This window comes from Saccopteryx leptura, unplaced genomic scaffold (assembly GCF_036850995.1).
Source record: "Saccopteryx leptura isolate mSacLep1 unplaced genomic scaffold, mSacLep1_pri_phased_curated manual_scaffold_47, whole genome shotgun sequence".
In the NCBI taxonomy this organism is placed as follows: domain Eukaryota; kingdom Metazoa; phylum Chordata; class Mammalia; order Chiroptera; family Emballonuridae; genus Saccopteryx; species Saccopteryx leptura.
The window spans coordinates 1-19349 of record NW_027095729.1 but is presented as its reverse complement, the minus strand read 5'-3'; the positions used below and the strand labels follow the sequence as shown (position 1 = coordinate 19349).

The window sequence follows — 19349 nt, the reverse complement described above, 5'->3', positions numbered from 1 at the left end:
GCAAAAACACACACTTGGAACGTTTTTTAAAGTAACCAAATTGTTATTATAAAGCAAGTATCAAGGAACTTCAATGAATTAAAATTATATAAAGTATAAATAACCCCCAAAATATATAACCATCACAATTACAAAATAATTTCAACTGAATAATAAAAATACAACTAACCAAAAATGATGGGCAAGTGTGCATTCTTAAATTCAAATATTAGAGAAAGAAGCTGAAAGTTCTCAAGATTTGTGTCCTTAAAAACCGAAAATAGTAAATTAAATTCACCAAAAATAGAAAAAAGAAAATGTGTATGTAGAATTGTGTAGAAAGGTATATGCTTAAAATAGTAGTTTACACCTTTTTGGAATAACTTAAATTTTTGTTATTAATCTGCAACAAAGAAAAACCATTTACATTTTGGAATAAAATGTACTAGCAGAAACATAATTTTAAAATAGTAATACAGGCGTCCCCAAACTACGGCCTGTGGGCCGCATGCAGCCCCCTGAGGCCATTTATCTGGCCCCCCACTGCACTTCCGGAAAGGGCATCTCTTTCATTGGTGGTCAGTGAGAGGAGCACTGTATGTGGCAGCCCTCCAACGGTCTGAGGGACAGTGAACTGGCCCCCTGTGTAAAAAGTCTGGGGACCCCCGACTGTTGTCGTAACACCTAAGCCTTTCTTTTGCTTACCCATCCTAGTCTCGTGTCAGTCAGTGGGGAATAAAACGTTTTTTTCTAATTATTTAGCCCTATTGGTTCTAAATCTTTTTTTTTTTTTTTTTGAGTGAGAGAGAGAACTGAAGGGAGAGATGAGAAGCATTAAGTCGTAATTGCGTCACTTCAGTTGTTCATTGATTACTTTCTCATGTGCTTTGACAGGGGCTCAGGCCAAGCCAGTGAACCTCTGCACAAGCCAGCAACCTTGGGATAATCTTGATCATCCTGCACTCAAGCCAGTGACCTCAGGGTTTCGAATTTGGGTCCTCAGCGTCCCAGGTCCACTGTGCCACCACCGGTCAGGCAAGGTTGAATCCTTACCAATATTCAGCCTGGTCCTGTCTACAGTCCCCCAAACACACTCATTTCTTCACTCCTCCAGTTGACAACTCTGGTCAATTCACGCTCGTGTAAGCTGTGCTTTCTGAGAGCTGTCCCTGGGGGAACTCCCTGCAGCCGGGCTCTGCTGCACGCCTGTCCCTGCGGCCATGGCTGATGGGACAAGGGAGCACGGGTGCAGGGCGGAGCAACCACAGGTGAGAAGCAGATACAGAAAGGCTGTTTGGGGGGTTGGAGGTTGTCCCAATTTCACCTGGAAGAAGTGCGTGTTTCTGTCGTTTGTCCCGTCCACTGGAGAGGAGGACACTGCTACCCTGCAAAGAGGGTCCAGGGAACATGAGTGCTGGTCCCAAGGTTCCCAAGGCCCAGCTGTGCCCTTCCCTGAAATTCTGGGTCAGCCCTGAAATTCCAAAATAATGACCTTCACCCACTTTTCTTTCTTCCTGTATCAGTTCCATTTGGGGCATTTCTGTCATCTGCAGCCCAAGGGTTCCCAGCGAGCCCAAGTGCCTGGCCCTGTCACGAGGCCGCGGTGAGAATGCGGGCAGCATGGAACCCGTGGGTGGGGGACTTCAGTCTGTGCAGAAACCCAACTCCATCCCCCTTGGCAGCTCTCAGTGAGGAGCAACCCATGTGCTGCGACTGCCCCACAAGCTCTCACATCTCCAGACTTCCTCCCATGCCTCTGTTACAGTGACGTCCCTAATGCTCCAGGACTCCCCCCCAGAATGACAATGGAGAGATCCAGAAACCCCAAATAAAGCCACTGCACACACCGGTCAGCACCCACGTTGATCATTGTGCCTCACAAATAAACACAGGCTCCTCAGTGGTGGGATGTTAACTCTTTTATTAATTTAAGGTTAACACTGTATTTGCTCTGTGGATTTCCTCTTCGGATTTGTGGGTTCAGTCAACACCTGCTGGTTTCCCCAGCTCACAGGGACAAGTCGGATGTGTACAAAGGGGAAGCAGAACCAAATGGAGACGTACAAGCTCGAAAAAATTTAAGGCAAATGTTACTCCCCTGTCACAGGGAGTCGATCAAGCAGATCTGTGCATTTCAATGAAAATATATGAAATATTTGTCAAAATAATTAACATCGGTAAAAATCAGAACACATAGCTTATAAAATGCCTACACAGGTTTGGCAGAAAGAGACCCAAGTGCACCGCCAGGCTCCTGGGACAGTCGGACACAGGGACAGCCACCTGGAGAGCAAGTCTCTGCAGGAGCAGCGGCCACATCGGCTTCGGTAGCAGTTCCGCAACCTGGGACGTGTCAGGTGAACAATTCTGGGCGAGAGGAATCGCTGGACCTGGGGCACCTTTGCTTGCCCCTGGACGACTCCTGCGGACCCTCCTCAGGAAGCTCTGGGTCAGCTGGAGGTGGGCATTTGGGCCATGAGAGCCCTAGAGACACAGACAGAGGTGGTGATAGGGACGCTGGGCTCACTCAAAGGAGAAGGCTCCGGGAAAGAGAGAACCTCCCCCTCGGGGTCTGGAATCTGGCTGTCTGAGCCCCCACAGCGATTTCAGAAGCCGCTGACTAGGTAGAAAAAGAAGCTCTGTCCCCAGTGGTCAGACACTTGATGCCCCCAGATCTATCTCTTTTACGGTCTGGCCAAGCCGTCCCCCACACAGCTCTGTGGCAGCTGGAGGAGCAGGTGTGGGGCTCCCCCTTCCTCCCGCCTGGCACAGCCAGGTTCTGTGGGCGGGACCTGGTGGCTGAGATTCCGGTTGCTGCTCTAAAGCCTGGGGAGAGAGGCTGTGTCTTGACTTTCCGCTTTGGTCTTCAAGGTTCAGTAAACTGTTGGTCCCAAGGCCGCCCTGGAGCTGATGCTGTGGACTCCCAGGACATGCTGGGTTTGTCAGAGAACGCTGTGTAGCTGAGGACATCGCTGCTCCTGGAACACCTCCTGAAGGCCCCCCCCTCCCGGTCTGGGTGCCCCGAGATGCTGCTAAAGGACTTGCTCCCGGCAGGGCAGAGCTGGCAGGTCAGGGGGCTCCCTGGAAACGGGCTCTGGCCCAGTCTGCAGGCAGGTGGACGGGATGGATGGGAGCGGCCTGTCCCTCTGCGGGTGGTAGGGTCCCTAACCAGCCAGGAGGCACGTGCGGCAGCAGAACTGAATGAAGAGCTTTCGCTCACAGAGCCGGTTGGACTTCACCATCTCACAGAACGTCTCATCGGCTGGGGCCCCCAAGAGAGAAAGGGCACATGTCAGACTTGGGGGCCTGTTTGGTTGTTCTGACCACCCCACGGTGCTGGCCCCGGTGGTGTTCCAGGCCAAGGGGTCACAGGAGGAGGGAGAGTGTGTCGGGAGCCGATCCACTAATGCTGGCTAACAAGGTCACAGCAGGAGAAGATCCACAACTGCTGGTTGACAAAGTCACAGCAGAAGAAGACCAATGACTGCTGGTTGATAAAGTCACCGCAGTGAAGACTAATAGCTGTGGGTTGACAAAGTCACTGCAGAGGAAAGGCACAACGATACTTCCCCCTTTGACCTTTTGAATTAATCTGGCCTTATATCCCCCCTTTCCTGGGTGTGTGCTATTATTTATGGCACAGGGATAATAGTACCGTGCTTTCCCTGTAGATTCGTAGCAATTTCTTTGGAAATGAGACAGAAGGTGTAAGTTCCACAGAAAAGCCTGTAAGCCCCTTGAACTGGACTCATAAACGCAAGAGGCTGCCCATGATATCCCTCATAAAGGGTTAAGTTTGTAGGAGAATTTCTTCTTATTAATCATGTTAGAAAGAATAAAGTTAGAACCTAACTAGTGTATGAATATAGTAAATAAATAAAGTTTAACTAGACATTAGAATCTTAGGTAAGGTGTAGTGGAGTGGCCCGTTTTGTGACCTTGGATGGGAGCACAGCCGGCAAGTAAAGAATGTTTTGTTAAAAGACTTGTTTTGTGACTGAAGGCAGTTGCTGGGCTTTTCTCAGTAAAACATTCTCATGAGATTTTTGTATTTTCCAAGAATAAGGAGAGGAATGTGGTGGGATCCATAGCAGCAATAGCAATTAATGCCTTCTGATATTATGTTGCTACTAAGCTATCTTGCAGGTGCACTCTATGTATCTTTAAGCAAAAGTTACTCTTTATGTTATGCCAATTTCTCAGTAAAACAAGCTTTGAGTGGAACGGTACAAGGACAAAATCATTTCTAAAAGGCATTCAACAAACCAATCACCAGTAGCTGGGTTGTGGCAGGAGTGTGTCTGGTCAACCTGAGTGGCCTGAAGGGGAGGGAGGGAGACTAGAGGAGGCCTGGGGGGGGCAGGAGGGCAAAGGAGGGGAAGCATGTCTGCTCAGAGGGCTGCCTTTTCCATGTGTTCTTTTCCGTCCCTTTGTGACCTGAAGCCGGCGGGCTTACTCCTCCGAGGGCAATCCCGCAGGTAATGTGGGGCAGGGTGCACCTGTCACTCGCGAGAGCTCACCGTTGCTACAGGTGTGGTTGGTGATGCACGAGGTCCCCAGCCGCGTGAAGCCCTGCTTACATCGGCTACAGTTTCTGCTGGAGCCCTCACAGCTCAGGCAGTTCTCATCACACCTGTGCGGGGAGACATGTTCCCACTGCCAAACAGAGAGGAGGCCCACCCTCTCCAGGCCCCTGCCCTCCAGACCCCTGCCCCTCGCTGTGGCCGTGTCTCCTGCGATGGGCTCACACCCTGGCCAAGCGTCTGCACACCCTTCCTCCCGTCTGACCGCTCTCTTCCCTGGGCCGGCGAGGATGGTCTGTCCACAGAGCAGAGCATGCCCAAGGCTAACAGGCCCCGGCCTCCAAGGCTCCATCTCTGTCACCTGGACATCCCTATGCACTTGCGGGCTCTGGACGACGCCCCTCCAGGTATGTGACAAAGCTGATTTGGGAGCTGGCCTGGGGACTGCTGCTACCTACCAGACTGACCTTCCTGGGTGGTGCTGTGGCCTCTTGTCTGGAGTGGGAGCAGGGGTGAGGGGGGATGTTCTGCTCTGGGGCCACATCTGGGCCAGGGCTCCACGTGATGCCTTTTCTGAGCTGAGCTCCCGGGGACTGGTCTCCCCAGCACACAGGTCCACTGCCCGCTTCCTGTCCTACTGTGTGGATGCATCCTGACCGTGGCACAGCTGGGGGCCCCAGGGCTCTGCTACTGGGGTGTGAGCACCTCCAAGCAGGTACCTGGGTCTGCTTCCTGCCCTGTCCCAGCTACATGGTGCCTGGCACACAGGAGGTGCACCTTGCCTACAGGCGTCCCCTGCTCTGAGAACGGTTTCTGCTTGCCCACCTCAGGGGCGAGATGCTGCACAGCAGTCCCCCAGCTCCTGGGCAAGGGGACTGCCCACCTCGGCCCTCTCACCACCCCTCAGCGGGCACAGGCACCACCGTTCCCGGAGGTCTGGGTCTGACCGGGAAGACCGTCGACGGGCACGTACCTTCGGCACACTTTGTGGGGCAGACCCGGCATCTCCTCTGGGTAGTAGCCCTCACCACAGGCCTGCACACACTTCCAGTCCTGGAAGTGGAAGTCTGTGGCACAGTGAATACACTCTTCTCTGCTGGGTCCTGTGGGAAAAGCAGCAGCTATCAGGGACTGCCTGCCCACCTTGTGTCCCAGGCCTGCTAGAGGGTCTCTGAGAGCGACTGCTGCTCATCTGTCCCCTGGCCACCACCACAGCTGGACTTCAGGTGCCCGCTGTGGGTCTGCACTTGGCTCTCCTCACTTGCTCCTGGGAGGTCAGCCCACCCCTCACAGCTGGGGACATGGAGGCCTGAGCCCCACGTCCCCCCAATCTGACTCATGCTGGTAGCCATGATTCCACAGCCTTCCTTTCCCACCAGACCAGGCCACATGTGGCTCCATGACCGGACACGTGGCCACACCAAATGGACATGTGCTGTGAGCCCACGATACACACACAGACTGGACTTCAGAGCCTCAGCAGAAGAGATAGTCGTTTTTTTACATTGATGATATATTCAAACAACAGTATTTCAGATACATAGGGTTAATTAAGATATTATATTAGCATGATTTTCCCCTGCTTTTCTAGAAAACTTATAATGCACCCTATTTCTGTTGGACAGACCATGTACATGACAGAGAGATGGAAAGATGACGTCTGGTGGGAAAGGTGTGGACAGGTGTTTGGTACAGATGACAGGGACAGAGAAGAAACGAGTGGGGCTCCCGGGGAGGGCGTGGTGGCCGAGGACAGGTGCTTCTGACACAGCGCACACCGGACACGAAGCATGGAAATGGGGTCCCTGTCCCCGAGGCTGCTGTGGGTAGATACACACGTCCCAGGATCTCAGAAAGAACCCGGGCAGGCGGGCACAGGGAGGAGGGCAGACATCCAGACACCGTAGGTCTGCTGGGTACAAACCCTGCGGTGACAGAGGGCTGCAGTGAGGGAGAGCCAGCAGAGACTGGACACTGTCAGCCACCAGCCATCTGGAGCCACAGGAAAAGAACATTGAATGGAAATACTGATGGCAAAAGCATTAGCACAGCACAGGCCTGAGGTTTACAGATTCAAGTGTCTGTGACATTTGACTGAGTGACGTCAGCAATGCTCTTCAGTCAACCTGGGCCAGGCACCCACCAAGTCTCAGAAACAAAGAATAAGAAAGAGACAAAAAGGCCACAGGCAGCCCTGGCCAGTTGGCTCAGTGGTAGAGCATCAGCCTGGCATGTGGAAGTCCCAGGTTCGATTCCTGGTCAGTGCACATAGGAGAAGCGCCCATCTGCTTCTCCACCCTTACCCCTCTCTTTCCTTTCTCTCTCTTCCCCACCCGCAGCCAAGGCTCCATTGGAGCAAAGTTGGCCTGGGCGCTGAGGACAGCTCCATGGCCTCCGCCTCAGGTGCTAGAATGGCTCCAGTTGCAACAGAGCAACGCCCCAGATGGGCAGAGCATCACCCCCTGGGGGGCATGCCAGGTAGATCCTGGTCAGGCATATGTGGGAGTCTGTCTCTCTGCCTCCCCGCTTCTCATTTCAGAAAAATACAATAATAATAATAATAATAATAATAATAATAAAGGCCACAGGGTAAACAGCTGGGAGCAGCCACTGTGCTCCTTGTGCTGGGCCCAGCTCCATGGGGCTTCCAGGGGGGCCCAGAAGGGACGTCTCCTCCTGGCTGCAAGGGTTCCGGGGTGCCCACTGCTGGAGAGCACAGCCTACAGCCACGTGGGGTCACATGTCCACAGCAGGAGAGGCACCCATCATGCCCCATCTCCCAGGACCTGGGCTACGGCAACTGTGACCTAGCAGACACCTGATTCTCGATGGTGACAGCAGCAACGAGCTCCACCTAACGGGCAATTCTCAGAACAAGGACGACAGTGCTGGGTGAGGAAGGAGACTCGGGAGAAGACAGCTGGGAACACGTCTGAGACCACAGACTCCGGACGCATTCCCACACCCAAGTGCAAATGACTCGCAGCACGAAGCCTAATAAAGCAAAGGCATTCTCACTGTTCTACATAAACACGGTGCCTGAGAGACATCTGTGCTGTCATCTCGGTGGGGAATTTTAAGACATAAACTTTCCTATGGAAGTAGTTTTCTCTGTGACTAAAGTGTTCACAATAAGCAAAGACAGGTACACAGAACGAGGGCACTGTTTTAAAGCCTCCTTCCCTTCAGCACCTGAACCACCCTCGTCTCTGAGTCTACAGCGTCGCGTCCAGGACTGTGCCTTCTTGTGCAAGCACGGAGCTGCAGACAGGCCCGCTCACGAGCAGTCCGCAGCCTGCTCAGCTGGGAAACCCAGGCTGATCATTCTAAGAGCACCCAGGTGGCCCTGGCTGGATAGAAGGTCAACCCGGCATGCCAAAGGTCACAGGTTCAATCTCCAGTCAGAACACCTATAAGCAACCAGTGATCGCACAACTAAAACTGAACTAAGTAAAATCAGTTGACTTTTCTCTCTCTCCCCCACTCCCCACTTCCCCCCCCCCAATTCAATGAAAGCAAATTCTTTAATTCTTTTTATCAATTTTAGGAGGAGAGGAAGGGAGAGAGAAAGAGCAGGAACATCGATCTGGTGCTATATCTGCCCTGACCAGAAATCAAACCGGCAACCTCTGTGGTTTGGGACGATGTTCTAACCAACCTAGCGACCCAGCCTGGGATACAAAATTTATTTTAAAGTATGACATTCTGACTTTTCTTTTTTAGCTTGTAAAATTGTAATACTGTCGGTAACATAAAATCTTTTTAATTGTACAACTCAGTGGCATTAGGTACATTCACATGTTGTGCAACCATCACCACCATCCATCCATTCATCATCCCCAGACAGACATTTTCATCTTACCAAACTCAAACTTCACACCTGTAAACAGTAACCTATCCCCCCTCCCTCCTGCCCCTGCCAGGGCCTCTGTGACTTTACCGCTACAAACCCCTGGCCTACTGAGGAATCCTAAGGCCTTCTTGGTTTGAAGAGGGTTCGGCCACCCCCCTGCGTCACCCAGGTCCCGGGACGGCGCGGCACAGCGAAACCCAGGCCTGCGCCACCGGCCGTGAACTCACCCACACAGGTGCGGCAGGTGTGGTGGCAGTCCTCACACTTGACCAGCTCGGAATCGAAGTAGGTGCCCGGCTCACAGTCAGGGACGCAGCTGCCCCATGCAAGGCTGTTGGAGGGAGAAAAAAAGGCAGATTTTGACATCCCTTCCGAATTCTAATTAAATGAAGATTTGCCCTCAAGGTCTTTCATGAGAGAAAATGCAAGTCTCTGAAGCCCAGCTGAGTTCATAAAGGTTCTGAGCCGACATAAGCGGAAAAGCGGTTCTGATTCTGGCGGAGGTCCAGCTGGGAGGGTTGTTCTGGGCCCGAGAGCAGGACCATTGCCAGCAGGTGGGAAACGGGAAGGAGCAGAACTCCGTGTCTCACCTGAACCCCTCCTGGCAGACAGTGCACTTCTCCGTGTCACCCATGCACCTCTTACAGCTTGCGTGGCACTTCAGGCATTTTTTCTGACCTGAAGGAAGAGACGAGAGGGAAGTGGGAGAATGCCGGCACGTCAGACCTGGGCCCACGGGGCTCCTGTCCCCAGCGGGGCTGACCGAGCAGCCATCACAGGGCGTCAGCTCCAGGACGGATGATGCAGGAATCGGGCAGCCATGTCGGGACCACAAGCCCTGTGTCAGATGTCAGGGGTCTTAGCTCTTTTTTCTGCAATAAACCAAAGTCCACAGACAACGTGGGGGGCCCTGTCCAGAGAACACAAGCTCGGTTCTGCTAACTTCAACAGGACAGAAGCCAGTTCCTGGCTGACTGAGCAGAGATGACTCAGGGCCTTTGCACACATGACAGGGTGGAGCCTGAGGGTGCCCCTGAGCCCCCCCACCAGCATCCTCCAGGGGTCTTTACTGAACACACAGTGACCGTGGACATAGACGCACATAATCACCACAGCAGAACGGTGGCTTCTTTCACCTTGTTTAGGAATGACCCTCCATCCACTTGACCCAGACGCTCTCTCTGCCTCTTCCCAGGGAACCGAGTTGATGAAACACGGAGTGATGTCCTGGGCTCCAGAGTCCCCCACCTCTGCCCACTTCCTGAGACTGGCAGAGCTACCCACCTGGCTTCCCTGCTCTGAGTTCAAGACCCACCTGTGTCATCATTAGTCATGGGCCTTTTGTCACCTCTCAGCAATGTCCCCTCATGGCCCCTCTGAGGGGTGTGGTCACTGTGTGCCGAGTGCACCACAAACACTAGCCTCTTTAGCCAGCGGGCGGCACCGCATTTCTGGGGGGCTGCAAACTGTCTGTCTTCACTCACACCCACTGCAGCCCAGGAAGTCTTCCTAAGAGGGCCCTTCACCCAGTTTCGACCATCAAGTCCACAAGTGGGAGCCGACGACCCATCCGCCACCCCCACCTGCCTGTGCAAGCACTCTGCCAACACACCCAGGGCTGCAGGGGGGAGACAGTGCAGGGCAGGCAGCAGGGCACCCCGGAGGCCTTCCTGTTTTGATGTCTGAAGTCCCTGATGTCTGATGTCAGTCATTGCTGACCCGAGAGCCGCTGGCCTGAGCTGTCTCTCTGCCTGTCCTCAGTAACAGAAGTTGACTTTCAGAAGTGAGATTCCACAAACCAGCAGGTTCATGTCAGCATCAGTGCACCTGCTCTGACCACGTCTGTGTGAGACTGGCCAGGAGCGCCCGGTCTGAAGGCTCTATAGAGTCACCATTGCGCCCTCCCTCCCCTGGTCAGAGTTCTTTCTCAGAGGGACGGGTGCACAGGGAGCAGAGGGCAGGAAAGTCCCACCAGGGGAGGGAACCCCAGCCCAGGGAATGGCAGACTCGTCATTTCAATGCCCAGCAACATGCATTTACCTTCATGAGCATAAGACCCGGCAGGACAGAGGGTCACGCAGGTGTTCATCTCCTGATGGTGGTAGAACCCGCGGCGGCAAGACAGGCACTGGGTTGGACCCCTGCCCGAGCACGTCTCACATCCCCTGTGGCACCGGCCACAGCATCTGGCTGCTGTGTCCCTGAAGTAGCCCAAGGGGCACGTGCTCACGCACTTCCTGGAGGACCAGGAGCAGAGAGGGCCTTTGCAACACTCTGCCAACACGTCGTTCACCCCCTTCCCCAACCGCAGCAGCACAAATGCCACAGCCAGTTGAGACCAGCCAGGGAAGAACAGAAGGCTGCAGGGGATCGTAGCTGTCCTGTCTGCCCCCCTCCCAGAACACAGAGGCCCAGGGTGGGGGTGGGGGTCGGAGGTCGAAGGTAAAGCCATCCCTGGGAAGGCAGAGGCTGGGACCCCTGCCCTTTACACATCGCCCTAGGGAAGCACCATGTAACTGTGGAGCTACTGTGAAGACTGCGAATTTCAGAAGATTCAGCTCCAGCAAACCCTCCCCCCTGCCTTTGGCCTGGGGTCTCCTGGCCAGTGAGTGGTCTGCAGCACGACTGTCTCTGCCCAGCACAGGGGAGCAGCTGTGTCTGAATTCCATGACGGGGTGAAGTCATGCCTGCACCTGCCACACCCCTGCCTACACCTGGGTAGGAGTGTGCCCCCATGCATGCCCACACCCCTCTGCCTACACCCTGATGGGAGTGTACCCTCCATGCATGCCCACACCTCTGCCTACACCTGGGTGGGAGTGTGCCCCCCATGCATGCCCACACCTCTGCCTACACCCTGGTGGGAGTGTACCCCCCATGCATGCCCACACCCCTCTGCCTACACCCTGGTGGGAGTGTGCCCCCCATGCATGCCCACACCCCTCTGCCTACACCCTGGTGGGAGTGTGCCCCCCATGCATGCCCACATCCCTCTGCCTACACCCTGGTGGGAGTGTACCCCCCATGCATGCCCACACCTCTGCCTACACCCTGGTGGGAGTGTGCCCCCCATGCATGCCCACACCTCTGCCTACACCTGGGTGGGAGTGTACCCCCCATGCATGCCCACACCCCTGGCTACACCTGGGTGGGAGTGTACCCCCCATGCATGCCCACACACCTCTGCCTATACCCTGGTGGGAGTGTGCCCCCCATGCCCACCCCTCTGCCTGGGCACTCAGGCACGGAAGACCCCTGACGTTTAGAGCAGTTCTGGCCCTAAAAGGACATCTGTCTGCAGCTCCCCAGTGGTCAGCCTTACCATGCTGAATATGATCCATTATAGTGGAACAAAATAGAGAAGTTTACAACCACCGAGGTCACCATGACACAGCTCCTGGTTCCTGTCATGGACACAAACTGCTTGTGTGATGAGGACAAACCAGCTACTAAAACTGATGAAATTTCAGAGTGGTGAAGCTCACTGGGATTCCCTTTCTGGGGCACCGCATGAATTCCTAGCAGGTGCCAGTTGTGGGGGAGAGAACAGCTCTACACAGGCCCCTGTGTGGTGCCTGCCCTGCAGGCTCCCGACACGCAGACAGGCCCCAGCCCATACCTGCTGGTCTTGGCGCTGCCCAGGCTGAAGTGGACACAGTTCAAGCACTGGTCTGCGTTGGGGCCGTCACAGCCCTTGTCCCCACACTCTGGGTGGCACACACCTTAAAGAAACAAGCGCTTCCTTTCAGCTATAGAGACACTTTCTGAGTCCAGTGCAGTCCCCAAAGACCCTGCATCGGGGTCAGAAGGAGTTCTCTAGACAGTGGTGGGCCTGGGGTCTGGACGACCACAGGGGAATGGTGGCCCCGGCTCAGGGTCTGTGTCTGAGGGTCTGACCCTCTAGGTAGAACAGCAGCGGCAGGTGGGAACCCAGATCTGTGGTGAGAAGAATGCTGTGCGAGGCCAGAAGAGAGGCTGGTGGGGGCAGGTGAGGCTGCGTTCCACGATGCTGGACCAGCCAGCCGTCACATCTGCATCCGGAAGACAAAGCAACGTCACGGGGGTGTTGAGGGCATTTGGGCCACTGCCAGGAGCACTGCTGACCCCACAGGAAACAGCGGGAAAGACGGGCGGGGGGCCAGGCTGGATGTCCACGTGCCCGCGATCGAGGGTGTGGCGGGCCCCTTTCAGCCGTCCTCCCTGCGGCCCTCCCTGTCTCCCTCTGGTTAACTCTGGGGCCAGGCATTGCTGTAAAGTGACGGGGACACAGCAGGAGCTCACTGGACACCAGCAGCCTCACCCTCTGGGGGCTTCCCTCTCATGTCACAGGGAGAGCCCGGTATGAGCACCAGTCACCAGAGGCATGTCCAGACGTGTCCTCTTCCCCCTGGCCTGACACATGTGTCCACGGCATGCCAAGGCTTGCACAGTGGGGGAGAGGCTGCCCCACCAACCATCCCTCTCCCTCCTCCTCCAGGACAGGGCTCAGGAAAGACTGCCGGCTGAGAGGGCCCCGTGGGCCATTGTGAAGGCTTTCGACACTTCAGAAAGGACAAAAGAAACTTCCATCAGGTTTTAGTCATGGGGGAGGTGGGAGTCAGTTCACAGCAAAGAGGAGGTGATCTGCTGGCCACCGGCCCCACACGGGATGGACGGCAACACAAAAGTCCCCCTTCTCTGCACCCATAATGTCTCTGCTGAGCTGCACAAAGCCCTCTTCCTGCCTCTGCAGGGCCTCCAGCCTTTCCCAGTGTCAAGCCGGTTTATTTTACGTCCCTCCCTGAACTGTTATTTCTAACGTTTTCACTGTGGGTCCCACTGTGAACCCCTTTTAAGCCGAGTTCATCCCTGGGGACGCGCTGGACTGCACCTCCTGGTCTGGGTGGGAATGGAGTGGCGTTGCCTGGTACTCAGCCCACCAGGGGCCCAAAGCTCGATACACATCACTGAGCCCTGCTCCCGGCCTGGCCCTGGCTCCCAGCTGTTTGCTGTTTGAAGACAGTTCCCATTTGATTTGATTCTTGTCCACGTCAGCCCAGTCCATTCACGGGGATCGCCTCAGGAATCCTGCCCCCTTGCACTGTTTGGGCTGAAAACATCAGACCTGGGCTACCAGGCTCTGGGCTTCTCAGCCTGCCAGCCAGCTGTGGCCTTGCAGAGGCACGGCCTCCTTCTGCAGTGACCTCTCGCTGAGCCCAGAGAGTCACATGTCAGTCTCACTTGATAAAGTTAATGGCCTCAATCTTAAAGCGACCTGGGCATCAGGGAGGGGAGAGACCATTTCCTCACTCTTTCTTGACCCAGAAGGAAACGTCATGTGGGCAAGATGTAGTGTAGAACAGTCACAACAGTGGGTTGAAACTGGGAAATGTAGGTGTCCTCCCCACCTACACTGAATATTCTAGAATGTCCCAGCCCAGGATGGCCCTGGGGAAGGACCTGGAGCAGTGTTTCCAGCTGCTGGTCCCCACGTGCTGTCTCCCCTCCCCTCCCCTGGGGCCTCTCTGCAGTGGAGAGGTGCATCAGTGACACTGAGGGGCCAGGCAAGGCCGGGTCCATCCAACAGCAAGCCCAGCAGAGCACTGACAGGGCGTCCTCAGTGAGCCCCTGCCCGTGCAGGAATGTTTAGCTGACACCTGTGAGCACCCTCTCTCATGTGGATCTCTACTTGAATTATCTCCAATATCAAGAGTCAACTCTTTGGGAAGCATTTGGAATTAAACCCGCCTGGCTGGCTGTCCTCGTCCACCCCTCCTGGCGTCAGGAACGCCTGTGGTTCGCTGTGCCCCGTCCTCGGGTGAGCACAGGTCACCCTGCGGCACAGTCCTTACATCTCCCTTCCCCTCTCCTGCTGGAGGGACGTTTCCAGAGACCCACAGCCCCCTGGCTCACTGCCTGAGGCCCCACACACGAGGGACCCGGGTCATGTGCTGAACCTCCGGGCTGACTGCTGACTTCCCTCGACAGGCGGATTTGAAAATGCTCCCTGAGATCATCGGAGGGGCCAACCCAGGATGAACGACCCAGGATGAGGGTTACAAAGCAACTGGGGTCTCGGGGGCTTGGCCATGACCGCTCAGAACAATCTCTTCAGAAACATGGTTTGTAAGTATCGCTGGGTTTCTTGCGCTTCATGCCGTTCAGGAAAAGTGCACAGACTGCCACGTGGCCACTGAGGGTTCTCGGCATCTCACCTGGCCCGCTGCGGCCACTGCCTGTCTTTCCTGCTGGACTCCCAGGTCCTCCCATCCCTTAGCAGCACACCCTAAGTTGGATTTCAACACCCCCCATTTACTTCCGGAACCCCAGGCTCCATGAAGACCTCGGCCTTCCACCTTCCTCAGCCCAGGGAATAACTGGCTGTCTCCTCTGCCTGGTTCCCAACGGCGGCCCCTTCCCAGGTCAGCTGAGTCGTGCCCACCACCGTCTGGGACCATTACCCTCACCCTCATGGAGGCTGGGCTCCCCTCTCACCAGGCGCCCTCTCACCAGGCGCCCTGCAGCTAGACCTGGGGTTAAGCCCCTCACCGCCAGGTGTCCACGCAGCCTCTGCCGGTACCAGCTCTCTGCACGTCCCAGAAACCTCTCCATGCCCCATTCTGTCTCTGTGCCGAGCTCTGCACGAGTTGTCAGTCATCATCACCCCACTTCACAATGACCCCTGACCCCCCTTCCCTGGGCTTATCTGAAACGAACAGGGACAAGAGCCACCAGAGACGCCATATCCCGCATGCCTCTTACTGGGCATTGGATCTACCTGGGCTGCTTCTTTCTTCCTGTTTACCCCCCCCTCCTCCACTGCCCTTCCTTCTCCTCCTCCTCCTCCTCCTCTTCTTCTTCCTCAAAGCCCTCTCACCCTTTCCCTCTGCCCACGCCATCCTCTCTGGCCCTTCTGCCTGTTACTGGCTCACCTGTCCCACTGAGACTAGACTCTTATTTTCAGAAGCAGTTTTGGTGGGTGTTGTTGTGAGTCGGGGGCGCAGAGAGAGAGATCAGCAGACGAAATCGTCAAGGACTAGCAAAAGACCGCCGCTCGCTCAGGCAAATGGCGCCGAGTTTGCGCTGTGTCCTATTTTTATTCACAAAACTTCAAAAAGCTTCTTTAATGAGAAATTGGCATAACATCAAGCGTAACTTTTACTTAGATACATGGAGTACATCTGCATTAATAACATAATATCAAAAGGCATTAATTGCTATTGCTTCTATGGTTTCCACAACATTCCTCTCTTTATCTCAAGGGATAACCTCGAAAGGAACAGAAATCTTATGAGAATGTTTTACTGAGAAAAAGCCCAGCAACTGCCTTCAGTCACAAAGACCTGTTTCAGTGACCCGCCTTCAAGTCATAAAACAATTCTCTTGGCAAAACATTCCTTTCTTGTTGGCTGTGTTCCCATCCAAGGCCCTGAAATGGATTATTCCACTACAGGTGGGCAAGCCAGAGGGGCGGCTCTGGGCCCGGGGTCACCACGCAGCCATGTGGAGGGAGCTGGAGGAAAGAACCCCAGGAAACTGAAACTGCAGATTGTAAGAGTTCCCCTCACAAGGGGAATTTTTTCTTCTTCTCTGTGTGTGTGTCTCTCAGAGATGATGGATGCAGCTAAGCTCACTGTGCTGATCATACCACAGGACACAAAAGACGTCACACTGTGCACCTTAACCGCAGTCAGTGCCCTATGCCAATCACCTCTCAGTAAAATCAGGGAAGCTGAATGTCAAGAAAGAAGAAGGAGTGAAGGGGCTGGAGGGGAGGTGGAGCTTCAGGAGTAGAAGACAGACTTAATTTTTGTTTAAAAAAAAACACCCATGGTATATATTTCCTTTCAGGATCATAAATTTTTTAGGAATTATAAGTTAATTTCAAAAAGCTGTGTACAAAGAGATTGTTTGATAAAGGAAACATTAAAAAGCCGTAATAGGCCCTGGCCGGTTGGCTCAGTGGTAGAGCGTCGGCCTGGCGTGCAGAAGTCCCGGGTTCTATTCCCAGCCAGGGCACACAGGAGAAGCGCCCATTTGCTTCACCACCCCCCCCCCTTCCCCTCTGTCTCTCTCTTCCCCTCCCGCAGCCAAGGCTCCATTGGAGCAAAGATGGCCCGGGCGCTGGGGATGGCTCCTTGGCCTCTGCCTCAGGCGCTAGAGTGGCTCTGGTCGCAGCAGAGTGACGCCCCAGAGGGGCAGAGCATCGCCCCCTGGTGGGCGTGCCGGGTGAATCCCGGTCGGGCGCATGCAGGAGTCTGTCTGACTGTCTCTCCCCGTTTCCGGCTTCAGAAAAATACAAAAAACCCAAAAAACTGTAATACTCAGAGCTTTGGCTTCATAGTTCTGAATACGCAATAATACAAAATCCACGCGTGCACGGAGCACAGTGGACATCAATCATCAGCCCCAGCCTGGCCACCGTCTCTCCCCCCACTGGAAACCCAGTAACCTATCTGTCATGAATCCTTCCAGAGGTAAATTTTTATCCGAGCAAGTACTATTATATACCCAGCCCTGTCCCCTTTATTCAGAGACCTAGTATCCTGCACCTTGCTTTTCCAATTAACCATACATCTTAGACATTTACACAATGGAATACTATGCAGTCATGAAGAAGAAAAGGAAGTCACCTTTTGCAGAAGCATGGGTGGACCTGGACAGCATTATGCTAAGTGAGATAAGCCCATCAGGGAAAGACAATTACCATAGCATCTCACTTATATGTGGAATCTAATGAAAAAAATAAACTAACAAGTAAAATAGAGACAGACTGACTCATACACAGAGAGCAGGCTGACAGCTGGAGGGGGGCTTGGGTGAGGGAGGTGGAGGGAAAAAGCAAAAAAAGTAAAAAAGAACCCTCATAGACACAGACAACAGCGTGGTGATTTCTAGGGGTGGGGGGTTGTGGGGGGGGGGGACGAATGGTGATGGATGAAGCCTTGACTTGGGGGTGAGCACACAATGCGGTGGACAGAGATGTGCTGCAGACTTGGGCGCCTGAAACCTGTATAATTATGCTCATCAGCGTTACCCCAATAAGTTCAGTTTTGAAAAAGAGGCATTTCTGGAATCATTAGGGAGACTGAGGAACACAACACACGTCAGCGATCCTCTGTCCCTGCGATACAGCAGGCACGGTTCCCTCTCCATCCTCGACCAGTGGGCGTGTGGGGTGTCTGCAAACATGAGCCATTAGCAGTGATTTTCAACCTTTGTTTCTCACGCACTCATAAACTAATTACTAAAGAAAAAGGGGCCCTGACCTCTTCTTCTTTAGTAACTAACTTATTTGTGCCATGAGATGAAAATGGTTGTATTTAGTCAGGGGCACTGACCTTAGTAATTAGTGTGTGTTTGTGCCATGAAAAGGTTGAAAATCACTGCATTACAGCGTACTGAGTGTGTGATCACAGCAGCCTGGGCCGGAGAGGTGAGCAGGGCTGAGCCCTCCCTGCAGGGTCAGGGTCAGGGCTGGAGTCCGGCTCTGCCCCCCTGGGAGACACTGACTCTCTCTGCACCTCGGCTCCCTCATCCGGGCATGGGGATGACCACAACACCCTTTACCCCAGAGTGTGGTTCGGGGATGAAGTGATTTAAAGACGGCTAAGCACTTAGTGTGGTGACCGGCACGCAGGAGCGGTTATCCAGTGTGAAATAAAATCTAACAAGCATATCATTTCATACCCTCCCCAGCCCACAGCTCCCACTGAAACAGAAAGATCAGCCTCCACAGAGTCGTGGCACAGACAGAAGTGGAGGCCCAGGAACAGGACACCGCTGGGCTCTGGTTTTGGGGGGGCCTCCTCCTGCCCAGCCACTGCCCCTGTCACCAGGAATGCCCAGCACACTCAGGGACCAGACCCCCGGCCGGTGCCCTCCTCTCCCACCAGCCCCAGTGCCCACACTCAGTCCGGGGAGCTGAGACACTGAGTGGAAAACCAGAGAGAGGCAGCGGGGAGCACCTCGCCGGCTGCCCCGACCCCCTCGAGACCCAGGGCCACTCCGCAGAGCCACTGTCGGGGGCAGGTGACCTTCGGAAGGCCAGTCTGCTTGAAGCCAAGTGTTTAACAAGAGTGACTTGTTTCCTGGTCAAGACATGCGGACTGCATGCCTCTCACGTCTCCCTGTGAAAACCCAACTAGTAACCTTCTTTCCTTATTTTCCAGGAGGAGGAGGTCTTAAAAGGGATTTAAATCCAAATCTTTGGCTTCTCTCCTCAGATTCCTGACACTGCACAAGAAAGTACAGCAAATCCTTTCCTTACACACTTCAGGATGGCACCACAAGACTCTGTTCAAGTCACCAGCAAAGCCCAGTGACTGTGGTTGTGACAGTCAGGGGACCGTCCTCAGCGAGGCCTGCGGGGCCACCAAGACGGCTTCCTCATCATCCTCCATCTTTAGTGCGGCGTCTCCCCTGGATGAACTGGGTATGTAACAAACAAGCAGGATTATTCCTATTATCCAAAGAAAGAACCAGAATTAAGGATAAATTTGTCAATAGGAAAATACCGCCAACAAGGATGTTCTTCATTTCCTGGCATTTTAATAAAAAATGTTTATTGATTGATTTTTTTTAGAGAGAGAGAGAGAGATTCTGACCTGTTGTTCCACCTACTTATGCATTCACTGGTTGCTGCTTGCATGTGCCCTGACCAGGGATAGAACCTGCAACCTTGGTGCATCAGGACGATGCTCTAACCAATCGAGCTACCCAGCCAGGACCGGGCATTTTGAATTAAGCACTAAAAATGCTGGTAAGGAGAATTTACAATTGAGAGGAAAGGTAGAAGTGGATCTATTAGATTAAAAACTCTCATCTAAGCCCTGGCTGGGAAGCTCAGTTAGTGAGAGGTGCTGTCCTCATATGCCAAGGTTGTGGGTTCAATCCCTGGTGAGGGCACACACAAGAGTCAAGCAATGAATGCATGAAGAAGTGGAACAAATTGATGTTCTCTCTCTCAAATAAATCAATTTTAAAAGAATTTTTAAAAATTTCTCACTCATTAC

The 19349-nt window shown here is 53.9% G+C and overlaps 1 protein-coding gene across 1 annotated transcript; it reads right to left on the bottom strand.

Moving 5' to 3' along the window:
- Window positions 1-1944: 1944 nt before the first annotated feature.
- Window positions 1945-10527, bottom strand: LOC136387023 (proprotein convertase subtilisin/kexin type 6-like). Its single transcript, XM_066358094.1, has 6 exons — window positions 10396-10527; window positions 8946-9033; window positions 8583-8686; window positions 5476-5605; window positions 4500-4612; window positions 1945-3241 (listed from the first exon to the last, which is right to left on the bottom strand). The coding sequence occupies exons 1-6, from the start codon at window positions 10442-10444 to the stop codon at window positions 3144-3146; spliced, it is 582 nt and encodes a 193-aa protein (XP_066214191.1). The 5' UTR covers window positions 10445-10527; the 3' UTR covers window positions 1945-3143.
- Between the last annotated feature and the right edge of the window lie 8822 nt (window positions 10528-19349).